General features: G+C 40.3%; 1 protein-coding gene across 1 annotated transcript; it reads left to right on the top strand.

The window, feature by feature from the left end:
* Positions 1 to 200: 200 nt before the first annotated feature.
* LOC140736596 (regulator of G-protein signaling 21-like) lies at positions 201 to 12386 on the top strand. Its single transcript, XM_073062415.1, has 4 exons — positions 201 to 260; positions 2314 to 2375; positions 5394 to 5560; positions 12018 to 12386. The coding sequence occupies exons 1-4, from the start codon at positions 250 to 252 to the stop codon at positions 12201 to 12203; spliced, it is 426 nt and encodes a 141-aa protein (XP_072918516.1). The 5' UTR covers positions 201 to 249; the 3' UTR covers positions 12204 to 12386.
* The last annotated feature ends 375 nt before the right edge of the window (positions 12387 to 12761 follow it).

Raw genomic sequence — 12761 nt, 5'->3', positions numbered from 1 at the left:
TAAAACACACATTAAATGTTCCTTAAATGTGTTTCAAATCCAGCTACTGTATTCACTTACCAGGGGTTACTTCCTCTGGGTGCATTTCATAAAATGTTAGGTGAATATTTTACTTCCAGTCAGCAGATTTAATATTTAAATGATCACAAAAGTGAGGGTTGAAGACTAAACACATTGAATTTCTACATCCACAGAACTCAGCCAAGTGGTTTGCCTCTTCAGCTTAACGACCAAGAGAAGGCTAAGAAGATGGCAATAGAGTGAGTCAGCATTTATTTTAACACACTTTCTCTGCATGAAATACACTGGACAACAAAGATGTTGCTTCCTGAATACTTTTGGCTGCATCATATGGATTCTTTCCTGTTGATCATGAAAATCACCATGAAATTTCCTTATCACACACCATTTTTTTTTAAATCGCCTATATTTGTTATTTCAATTCATAATTCAAGTCAATTAAAATGTTGCCCACAATATAAGCTGAGAAGTTTTCTGTCTTGTCCGTACATGCCTGGGCGTGCTTAGACAGGGCGAATGCTGCATAGCGGGACAGGTTTTAGAAAGCCTATAGAAGTATCACACACACACACCATTCTATGAATTTTGTTTACATATATTGGTTTGCAGTCACATTGATGCACATGCTCTGCCTGCTTAGCATATTGTGTGTATTCGTTATAATAAAGTAATTGTATTTTCAGGAATATCTCTGATAGCAAACTGTCTCACCAATGTTGCGATAGCTGTGATACTTTCTCTTATATTTGTAGCTTAAATCTGTAAGACGGAGCATGACTCCTCTTATTAACAGAGCCTATGAGCTCTACTTTAGGTGTAAATTGGCGACCAAGACAAAGCCTGGGTTCCTCACATTTGTGGTGCAACATGAGCTGTCGATGTTAGAGCTTGGCTCAGAGGTACTCGGAAGTCAATGCTGTTCGCTGTCTGATGATATGATGAGAGCAGAAGAATTATGTGACAGACTGCTACTTCTGTCTAACCTGTGTGTCTGGTTTCTCTGCTAAAAACAAGAAATCCATTGCACAGCCAAATCTCCCTTCAGCCATAAAACCTGTGCTGAATGATGATAGTTTTCCAGTACCGAAGCCACCAGAGACATGGAGTCCGGAAGAGGCAGACGAAGATGCCATAATGCACGATCCAGGAATGGAAAACAACACTGATACTGTTGCAGGTTTTGAACCTTTATATTGACTGAGGCTCATCTGATAACTCAATCTGAGTTAAATGACCGGGTCAAACAGAGTCTTGGGTTTGTTAAATACAGAATTACTGGCTTCAAGACTGCAAGGATGGAATCTGCTGTCACCAGGGATAAAAACTCATTAAGCAGATAGTTCCAGGGCAGAAAAGTGTGGCACACAAGGCACTTGTAGACCCAACAGAAATATTGTTGCCTCCTCGTGAAAAAGCAAGGAAGGTGAAGGGTTTCTATATTTGAGACAAATGTTTCCCAGAACAACTGATGCCAATATTAAGGAAGGCATTTTTGCTGGTTCACAAATCAAATAAGTCATCAATGACAGGCAGTTCAAAAAACCTCTAGTGAGACCAGAGAAAATTGAATAGAAGGCATTCAAGGATGCTGCTGAAAAATTTCATGGCAATTACAGATCAACAATCTGCGTACAGCTGATTGACAACATGCTTCAAGCATACAAAGTGCAAACTTTGAAGTGCATGAAGTGCAACATGTCACTAAAGATTAATTTACTACATCCTCATTTAGATTTCTTCCCTGCAAATCTTGGCAATGTCAGTGACAAGCATGGTGAAAAGTTTCACTGGGACATTGCGATCATGGAGAAATGGTAATAAGGACAACTAGAATCCACCAATGCTGGCTGATTATTGTTGGACATTTAAGCGAGAAGCCACTAACACCAAGTACAAATGAAAATCATCAATAACACACTTTAGCTCAGTTGAACTATTGCAACGCATCAGCACCATTATGCAATTAAACACATCATATTCAATAAAAGTTAATTTCTTGTTTCTCCAGACTTCTACATGCGACAAGTAGTCTGAAATTGTATTTATGCTCATCTTCAATGTTCTATCATCACCACAAAAAAACACAGAGAAAGCAACACTTTCAAAAGAAATTTGCTGTCCAGTGTTATTGTTTGAAAGATGAGTATGTATTTTTGAATAAATCACATGCAATGATCATACCAAAATTCTGTTACCATTAAGGGATGCATGGACCAAAAATTAGTTTTTATTTTGGTTTTTCTGAGGAAGTAGTTTCAAAGTTGGCAATTGTAACCTGTTCTTATCTAATAGGGTGACTCTTGAAGAGGCATTGCTGTGGTCTGAGTCTGTGGATAATTTACTTTACCACAAAGGTAAGCAAAGATTACCCACTATGAAAAGCTACGGAGAATATACAGTTCATTTCTTTTCTTGCCTTGTTAAAAGCATTTTATAAGTTTGCTCTTGGAGAGTGGTTTCCTCCTGTAAATCACGAGGGGTGATTGATAAGCTCACGGACTAAGGTAGAAGGAGTCAATTTTAGAAAACCTAGCACAGTTATTTCTCAACATAGTCCCCTCCTACATTTACACACTTAGTCCAGCGGTCGTGGAGCATACGGATCTTGGACCTCCGGAAAGTGTCCACGAATGGGTGGTTGATAAGTCCGTGGCCTAAGGCAGAAGGAGATGAGTTATACAGCTCTCGTTACACTTCCAGTTCAACTCTTTGAGTGATTATGCAGAAAGTTTGAAGTTAATAATTTATCTCCTTCTACTTTAGGCCACCAACTTATCAATCACCCCGATGAGTTATTAACTTCAAACTTTCTGCATAATCACTCAGAGTTGAACTACACATGCATGTAAAGAGAGCTGTATAACTCATCTCCTTCTACCTTAGTCCACGAACTTATCAATCACCCCTGCTGTGGACACTTTCTGTAGGTCCAAGATCTGTCTGCTCCACGACTGCTGGACTAAGTGTGTAAATGTAGGAGGGGACTATGTTGAAAAATAAATATGCTAGGCTTTCTAAAATTGTCTCCTTCTACTTTAGGCCACAAGCTGATCAATCACCCCTCGTACTATGGACTTCCTTTATCCTTCCCTTCCTGCTAACACCTAACACCCTGTCCACCCCCTCACATTTCTTTGCAACAAGGCACTCAATAGAAATGGAACAAAAAAAAATTACCACTGTTGCTGAAAACCTGAAACAAAGTTTGCAGCGGTGGAAATACTCAACAGGTCATGCAACACCTGTGAAGGGAGGCAGGTGATTTAATTGTAGGAACTTAAACAGCAGCAACTCTAAAGGAGGATGGTACAGGGGAAACACATGCAGGAACCGCTAAGAACAGAGAGCCTGAGAAAGGTATATCTTATTCAGTAATGTCGTGTAGTAGTAACAGAGCTCTTCTCCCATCTCCCATCAGTCCAATCCACACACAGTCCCACATCCAACTTGTGACCTGTTGGGAAAAAGCACAGTTAATAAAAAAGGTGCAAAGTTCATATTCAAAATAACTTTATTATCTAAGCACATGCATATTACCAAATACTACCCTGCGATTCATTTTCTTGCAGGCATTCACAGTCGAACACAGAAACACAATAGAATTCAATCCATTTCAATTCAAGTTTAATTGTCATTTAACCATCCATGAATACTCATGATTACAGCCAAACCAGACAGCATGCAAAGACATATTACCAACAGTCACACACAAGATCACAATCATGTAATAAGGGTCCCGAGGGCCACCTCCCCCTCCCCCCCCCCCATGACGTCACGGCTTGATGTATACAAGTCAATCCATAGAAAATATCAGTAAAGATACAACAACACAGATTATGCATGTATATATACAGTCTGCAGCCCCTGAGCCCACCTGTTGACTGGCCCCCAATGCCTGCTAAGTGAAACCATGGCTCTGAGACCCAGTCCTCATCCCGACGCCCAACTCCCACTAGGCAAACCCATGGGTTCGAGGCCCAGTCATCACATATACACGCACATATAGAATATTTATATACCTTTCCCTACACTATATTCCATCTGTTATTTCTTTGCCCATTCCCCCAACCTAAGTCCTTCTGCAGACACCCTGTTTCTCCCAACTATCTTTGTATCATCTGCAAACTTAGCCGCAAAGCCATCAATTCCATAATCCAAATCAATGACAAATAACATGAGAAGACGCAGTCCCAACACTAACCCTTGTGGCACGCCACTAGTCACTGGCAGCCAACCAGAAAAGGTCTCCTTTATTCCCACACTTTACCTCCCACCAATCAGTCAATTATACATCCATGCTACAACCTTTCCTGTAACAACATGAGCTCTTATCTTGTTAAGCAGCCTCACTTGTTGCAGCTTGTGAAAGGCTTTCTGAAAATCCGAATAAACAACATCCACCAACTTGTACTTTTCTATCCTGCTTTTTATTTCCTCAAAGAATTCCAGCAGATTTGTCAGGCAAGGTTTCTCCTTGAGAAAACCATGCTATCTTTGGTCTATTTTATCATGTGCCTCCAATTACCCTGAAACCTTATCCTTATAATGGACTCCAACATCTGTCCAGCCACTGAAGTCAGGCTAACTGGCTATAATTTCCTTTCTTCTGCCTCCCTCCCTTCTTAACAAGTGGAGTGACATTTGCAATTTATATGGTCCTCCAGAACCATTCCAAGACCTAGTGATTCTTGAAAGATCATTACTAATGCCTCCACAAACTCTTCAGCCACCTCTTTCAGATCCCTGGGGTTCTATACTTTTTGTATCCTCGATTGTATTATTGGCTAGCTTACCTTCATATTTCAACTTTTCTCTCGTTATGGCTGTTTTAGTTGCCCTCTGTTGATTTTTAAAAGCTTCCCAATCTTCTACCTTCCCACTAATTTTTGTAATATTTTATGGGTTCTTTTGGCTTTTATGGTGTCTTTGACTGCCCTTGTCAGCCACAGTTGCCTCATCCTCCCTTTAGAATTCTTCGTCATCTTTGAGATGTATCTTTCTGGTGCCTTCCAAATTTCCCTCATAAATACCAACCATTGCTTTTCTGCCATCATCCCTACTAGTGTCCCATTCCAATCAACTTTATCCAGCTCCGTAATGGACTTACGGTCATTGGAGTTTCCATGCAGGCCAAGATGCAACTGGTGAGAATGTTTTCCACTGCACAAAATCTATCTGGAGGGAGATTGTGGCTCAGAAGACTAGGTGCTACTGAATGAGTCACAGCTAACATTATAGATGCACAGAACTTACCTTTTGAATCCACAGATGAACAGTGACTTACAGAAAGTGACCAGTACCTTCCATTTTTGTTTGTAGCATGTCCAGTCACATTTCTATTACTCTGCTAAGTCTTTATTCCTTGTTCTCAGCTGGCCAGGTGGTTTTCAGAAACTTCCTCAGGAAAGAATTCAGTGAGGAGAACATTGACTTCTGGCTTGCCTGTGAGGCTTACAGGAAGATCAATTCTCCCGAGAAGATGGCTTCTACAGCCAGGGAAATTTACTCTGAATTCATAAATGTTAAGGCCCCTAAAGAGGTATGGAATTTGGTTTGATTGCTTTAGCACTAACCTCAAATGAAGTAACAAGTGGAATCTTTTTATCACATTGTTCTAAATTCACAGTTTTAAAACTTACATCCTTATCCAGTTTTCTCCATCACTCCTTCTAAATGCCACTGAACTAACAACCGTCTATGAACTTCAGCCACTTGTCTTCCTTTGCGTCACTTACCCCATTTTTGTTGTCATTCCTTCAGCAAGACAGGTGCTGGATTTGGAATTCCTTCTCCAACATGTCTATCCACCTTTCCCTCCTCTTTAAGATGCTCCCTAAACCCTTCATTCTTTGAGCCAGCTACCCTCCCTGAAGCTTTCCTTTACTTACTCTTTCACTACGATATATTTCCATTAAGTATCTAAAGAAATTTGGGATATTTTAACAAAATATAAGTTCAATCTCAGTGGAAGTTATATGTTTCGATTTTCTGTGTTATGTATGGGAATTATATTTACTTGCACAGCATCTTTTTAACAAGTTACAGCTTGACAAAATTTGAAAACCATGAAATTGCTCAGCAGATTATTTCAACATCCTTGGAAGTACATGCGGCTAGCAGCCTCCTCCCTCAACATACGGTGCCTGGAGCAGAAGCTGTCTATTTCTAACCACACATAGAGAGGGGTGGGGCATGGATTCTAATCCTCTAGGAGGATCAGGAGATACATACTCATAAATGAAGCCAACTCACCAACTTACATCAGGGTGTGAGCAAAAATATATCTAGGAGAGGCACACTGACAGGTATTTATTAAAAAATGAGTCAACAATTGTCTAGGCCTTCAGCCTTGTGCCTGCAGGTCCATCGAGCAGTCAAGGCAGCAAAAGCATCATTGCAGATTGTCAGTGGTAAGGTGTATCGTGTTTTGCAATGATAATATGGCATTCTTTGAATGCATTACCCACAAACGCATGGCTTACATATCAAGGTCAAGAACCCAGTTATTAGCAGCTAGCCTTTAGCAACCAAATGTCAAATATCGTTTGTCCCGATAACCCAGCCGACCATTGCAGTCTGAAGGCCACATGACAACTGCCAGAATATCTGGACCAACCTGGGTATGGTGACACAGGGCAAACTGAAGCCTTTTGTGTGAGGTTTATTCCAGAGTTGATTAGCGATACCCAGAAAATGACATGCTGTACCTGCAGTCTTCATGGCATCACAGTGCTTGCCACCCTTTGCCAAGAGGTATAAAGAACAGTCAGCTTTCTTAGAATGGATTCGCTGACCCACCGACCCAGCGGTGGATGACAAACTGTCAGATGTTGTCAGTATCTCAAGCTTTTGCCTGGAAGTTGCAAGGGTTTGATGCCACTGTTTCCAGGTAGAAGTGAACATAACAAAGGGCCATTTTCCCAGACCTTCCAGTAAGACAGGATGAGATAATGGATCTCAATTCTTTAATAGGGTCCTCTGTTGTAGGACCCAGCCTGATTCATATCAGTTCATATCCAGCGACTTCTTTTAGGAGATATCTTCTGATTCCTCCACACAACAAACAATGAATATTTATTTATTTTTATTTATATGGAGATACAGTACAGTAACAGATCCTTCGGACCCACCGTGCTTGTGCCACCCATGTGACCTATTAAGCTACTAATTTGCATGTCTTTGGGATGTGGGAGGAAACCAGAGCAACCAGAGGAAACCCACACAGCCATGTGGAGAATGTACAAGCTCCTTACAATCAGTGGCAAAATTGAACCCGGTTCGCTGGCACTGTACTAGCCGTATGCCAACCTCTCTGCTGCCATACCACCCCCAATATTCTTTCCAAAGAATACTCTTTGCAAAGCCCTCTTTTTCTGATTCTAACTCTTTCCTGAGTTGGTTTGCAAGGTTGACAGGTAGTACGTTTGTCCAGCAGCGCATCGAGATCTTTATCTAAGCTTAACCAGTAAACAAAACTTTCAGCAGTTGGCTTCAGGACTGGAACGTTCAGAGTGAAGTTCTTCCAAAATCTGTCTTTTTGACATGTTTGTTCCCGTTTTGACTGTGTGTTCCCATTAGGCAAAGCTTTGTTCCATTAGCCACTCTTACGCACAGAGTCATCAAATCATGCAGTGCAGAAGCAGCCTTTTGCACCACCTTGCCCATGCTGAACTGATCACATTTACCCACATGAGGACTATTTTGAAGAGCTAGGTGGCTTGCTCTTGCTTCTGTACTCTGTTGGTGGCACCTAATTGAACTTCCTTTATTATATGTCCTTGTCCATAATTAAGCAATCTCCTTCTGTGTTGATGCCGTATCACTGCCCTGACCATTTAACTAGACCTGAGACAAAAACACAACACAAAGCAGTCCATGTTTCTCACTTTGGTTTCAATATTGTGGAAACTTCTTCCCTTGGCTTGTGACCATAAAAACTTTTCTTTATAAGGAGATTACACTGCTAGAATTGTTTTGACTAACAACAATCTTGGCATCAGACTTGCTTGCTGGAAGCTAAGTACCCCTTTTCTGACATCAGAAATATATTGCCATTTTGCATTAAACAAATATACAGCGAGCAGGTGGCTTTGATTATATCAACGATCGCAACTCATCTCACTCATCCATAATAGTTCACATTCTGCTTCTCCACTCCCGTGCAATGCTGTGCCAGAACAATAAGCTACAATTGCTGACATAAATTAAAGTACTGCAGATTCTGAAAGCCTGCAATAGAAACAGAAACTGATGTTAATTCAACCGGAACTGTTATCTCCGTTTATCTTTCAACAGATATTGCCTGACCTGTAAAGTATTTACTGCTCATGTTTTATTTTGCAGTTGCTGGTGTACCTTGCGTTGGATAATTTATTTTAACCATTCCTTGATGCCATTTCCCTAGCTCAACCACTTAGCCTGCAAGAGCAATTGTGAGAGATTTTGTGTCTTTGATTGAGTACACTCATTGTTTAAGCCACAAACAAGACTGTCGTGCAGCACACAGTCATGTCAATTGTTTATATCTGAGGCAGAAACGTCAGAGACTACTTACTTACTGATGCTCTCACCTGACCTATGATCCTTATCCAATCTTGTAGCTCTGTATAATATTTGATGGTTTAAGAATCAAAATGGTAATCCTGCAACTTCTGCTGACACCCTCTTCTTTCTGTGGCATAACTTGAGTAAGAAGAATGGATTTTATTTTGCTCATCTATGGTATAAATTTCACTAGACACAATCTCAACACTACTATTAATTTTCATTATGTCATTTGTTGTAAAAAAAATAATGTTCTGAGTATATCCCAAAAGATTCATGCATTAAATTTTTTGCACTGAAGCTTCCAATGGAACCTGCTTGAACTTAAATAATCATTTCATATTTTCCTGCTCCTATATTAAAGCAGGTTTGCTTGAGAATAATGATATATAGTGGTGTTATTTCTGTCATTTCTTTTTATCCACATATCTTTGTTTCACTCAAATCTTGTGCCTGTAGGGCTAAACAACTTCTTGCTCAAGGTCACAGTAACACTGGTCCTAAGCTCACTCAGTCTACAAACCGTTCACTCACAGTCAGTGACAGACTTTACTTTCTACTGATCTTCCATCTTTGTTACTAATTTGTGACACACATACATGTGGTCTTTACTACAAAACAATAAAGACCCACAGGGAGATCCCAAGATCACCAGACAAAGGAACAGAAGTAGTCTATTCGGCCCATTGAGTCTGCTCTGCCACTCCACCATGAGCTAAACTATTTTCCCATCTAGTTCCAATTTCTGGCTTTTTCCCCATATCCCTTGATACCCTGACTAATTAGATACCTACCAATCTCCTCCTTAAATACCCTCAATGATCAGGCCTCCACAGCTGTATGTGGCAATGAATTCCATAAATCCACAACCCTCTGGCTAAAAAAAATTCTCCTCATCTCTGTTTTAAATGGGTACCCTTTAATTCTAAGACTGACCTCTTGTCCTGGACTCACCCACCAAGGGAAACAGCCTTTCCACATCTACTCTGTCCAACCCTTTCAACATTCGAAATGTTTCTATGAGATCCCCTCTCATTCTTCTATACTCTAATGAATACAATCCAAGAGCCAACAAACGCTCCTCATATGTTAGTCCCTGCATTCCAGGAATCATCCTAGTGAATCTTCTCTGAGAGCCACCAGAACACTAGACTGCTGGAAGGTACCATTAAAAAGATTCTTCAACATGCAGCTAGAAGAAACAGAAATGACTGGCAAATTTCATCCGCTCCTAGAATCATGGGTATCTAGTAATCTATTCTCTTCAGATCTCCAAGCATCATCCCACATAGTAGTCCTTAATGCAATTTCCAACATTGTAGTAGGCTGACTTCCAGCCAGGATTCTCCATCCAGTATTGACATTCACAACTCCCCAAATCTTATTAAAGTAGAACTAATGATCAAATTAGGCATATATTAGGCATTGGAAATATTAGTCTGTGAGTTTTTCCCAGTGCAGGTCTGCATAACAGTTCAAGAGAAAAATACAATTTTGATTAAGAATCTCTGTTATCTAGTGCATAGTCAGAGATATTGTTAATCCTGCCTTAGGACCCACACCCTTTGGAGGAGCCACTTCATTTTTTGTGCGCAAAAACATCCCATTGCTCCAATAACAGAGGAAAATATCCAATGTTAGCTGCAATTCCACTCCAATTATTATTGTTATTGATAAAGATCTTTAAATATTGAAAGGAGTTTTGGGTTATATGTATTTAAATGGGTGAAGCTTTTTCGCTAGCTGAGTGGTGAAGTAAAGTTTGAAGATGCGATTATTGATCTGCCTGTTTTAGTTCATCAAAGCAGGTAAGGGGTAAAAATGCATGGGAGTTAAAGCCATGGGAAACAACTGAATGTGATAGGGTCACTTGGCCAGATAGAATCAATATAGAAGTGACCACAGCTGTCTCTGTTGTGTGTATCTGAGCTCTGCCAGAAAGGATGTTGTAACATCCATACAGCCATCAGTTAGGACAGCCAGCTCTGGTTGAATGCATCATGAAAGAGTCCAGCACACAAGCCCTCTTCTCCAATCATCATAATCTTTCCTTATGGTGTTAAAACTCGCTAATAAAATTGAAGACATGTAGAGGACACATAATTGAATAACCCCAGAAATAGACATACAGATTACAACATGTTAATAATTTTGGCCCCTGGTTTCAAATACAGACACCATAAAAACTAAGGTCACAATGGTCCTTCCCAATCTGACAAAAGGTCCTCAAAATGTTCAATTGGTTTCACTATGCACAGAGGATCGCTAGGTGCTTCTAGCTTTTTATTTCAGGGTTTTGACTTATTCCAAGCTAATGAAGACTGATAGGGGTGCAAAATGACATATTTTGTACATTGGAAAGCTTGCTGGAAAACTAGTTTGAAATATCAAAAGCTGGTAGCAGTTCAGCGCTAGTCTCCTAAAAAGCTTTCTGCATAAGCTGGAAGTCTTCTTTCAGGGACAGAAGTGGTGGGCAACTCCATAATCTGTCTCTGCCTGCAGTGCAACACAAGTAATCCAAGTATGTTGCAGAGAAAATGGAGATTGCTGCTGTCCTGGCTGTGGAAATCAAAAAGGATTGAAGGACATGAGTACTAATTTAATTGCCCAGGCACAACAGACTAAAGGGCCTGTTCCTATGCTGTACTCTTTGATGTCCTATGCTCTATGATGTCACAACTGTTCAGTAATCAAGCCAACAAACCCATTTCTTGGGTCTGTTTTGCTTGCAATGGCTCTACTGAGCAGGAAGCTGCTGTCTACTCCTGTTATCCTCACACAAGCACCTTGATGCTTCCTGCAAATTAGCCACTGAAGCAAAACAGTACATTAGAAGTCACCAAACAATTTTAGAATTGTAGCAATGCAGTCAACCAGAACTAACCTGAAAGCAAATAAATATCTGAATGTCTTCCGTAAGGATTTGGACAGGTACTCGGATAGGAGAGATCTAGAGGGCATGGGTCAAACAAGAGCAAATGGGACTACTGTGGTTGAGATGGGAATCTTGTTTAACATTGACGAGTTGGGCCTGCTTCTGAGCAGAATGAACCTATGACTCCATAACTTAAGGAAATATTGGACATGTATAGGTCACCAGGACCTTCCATTTAATTTGTCATGGCTGATCCATACCGGCCTCAGTTTCTCAAGTTTCTCATAATGCTCAATTCCTTAATATTTCAGATATTCATTTATTTCACCCCAAATACAGCTAATAATCCGACCTCCACCACACAGGGCAGAGCGTTCCAGAGAATTGCACAAGAGGAAATTCCTACACACCTGAGTCGTAACTGAGCAGCTCCTTAATGTGCATTACACGTTCCCACTTGTTCAAAAACACATGTCACAGGATATCTTCAGGAAACTTTGAACCTGATCAATAGATAAGCCAAGGAAAAGTACCTCAAATGCTAATGATCTCATGCTTTTGATTTTCTTTCTGATAGATTAACATTGATTTTATAACACGGGAGAATATCGCCAAAGGCATCAATGAGCCCACACAGTCCAGCTTTGACGCAGCGCAGAATATCATTTATGGCCTGATGGCAAAGGACCCTTACCCCAGGTTCCTGAAATCAGACAACTACCTGGAGCTGATAAACAAGAAGAAAAACAACCAACAGAAGTGAGGCCATGCATCTCTCGCAGTCATGTTGAATAATTAGTGGGTAAAGAGGTCAGAGGTGTAGATTATCTTTCACAGTTTCTATCTCTGAAGAAAGATGCTCAGCAATGCATGAATTCTGTCTCTGCTACCATAGATGCTGCCTGGCCTGCTGAGCATTTTACACATTTATTCCTGAGATGTACGCTGAAAATATTCTCAACGTTCTCAGCCTAAAAATCCAACCATAGAATATTGCTATTCTAAATAATAAAATTGAATTTTTTGGATTTCTGGAGTGAAATGCATTAAAAAAAAACCACTTCTAGAAAGTTTTGCATTTACTAAACTTTTGATTAGGAACTTCTGGTTATGAGTCAAATCATACACTTGATGTGGTTTCTACATCAATGGAGCTGAGAATAGTATAATTTCTTGTGCAATGCTCAGCCTAGCCACTCATAGTTCAACATAGTCTTCCTATCAAAGAGCCAGAGTGGCATATCTGTCATGTAAATCACTAGCCTACCGCTTCATTCTAAAACTCTATCCCTCATCCCCTGCAACACACACTGCAAACAAT

This window comes from Hemitrygon akajei, chromosome 12 (assembly GCF_048418815.1).
Source record: "Hemitrygon akajei chromosome 12, sHemAka1.3, whole genome shotgun sequence".
NCBI classification, from domain to species: Eukaryota; Metazoa; Chordata; class Chondrichthyes; order Myliobatiformes; family Dasyatidae; genus Hemitrygon; species Hemitrygon akajei.
Note: the sequence above shows the minus strand (reverse complement) of the source record. Positions and strands in the feature narration are given on the sequence as shown.

Coding starts and splice junctions, on each gene's coding strand:
- LOC140736596 (XM_073062415.1), top strand. Junction 2,376..5,393: donor TAATTTACTTTACCACAAAG/GTAAGCAAAGAT, acceptor CCTTGTTCTCAG/CTGGCCAGGTGGTTTTCAGA. Junction 5,561..12,017: donor ATGTTAAGGCCCCTAAAGAG/GTATGGAATTTG, acceptor TCTTTCTGATAG/ATTAACATTGATTTTATAAC.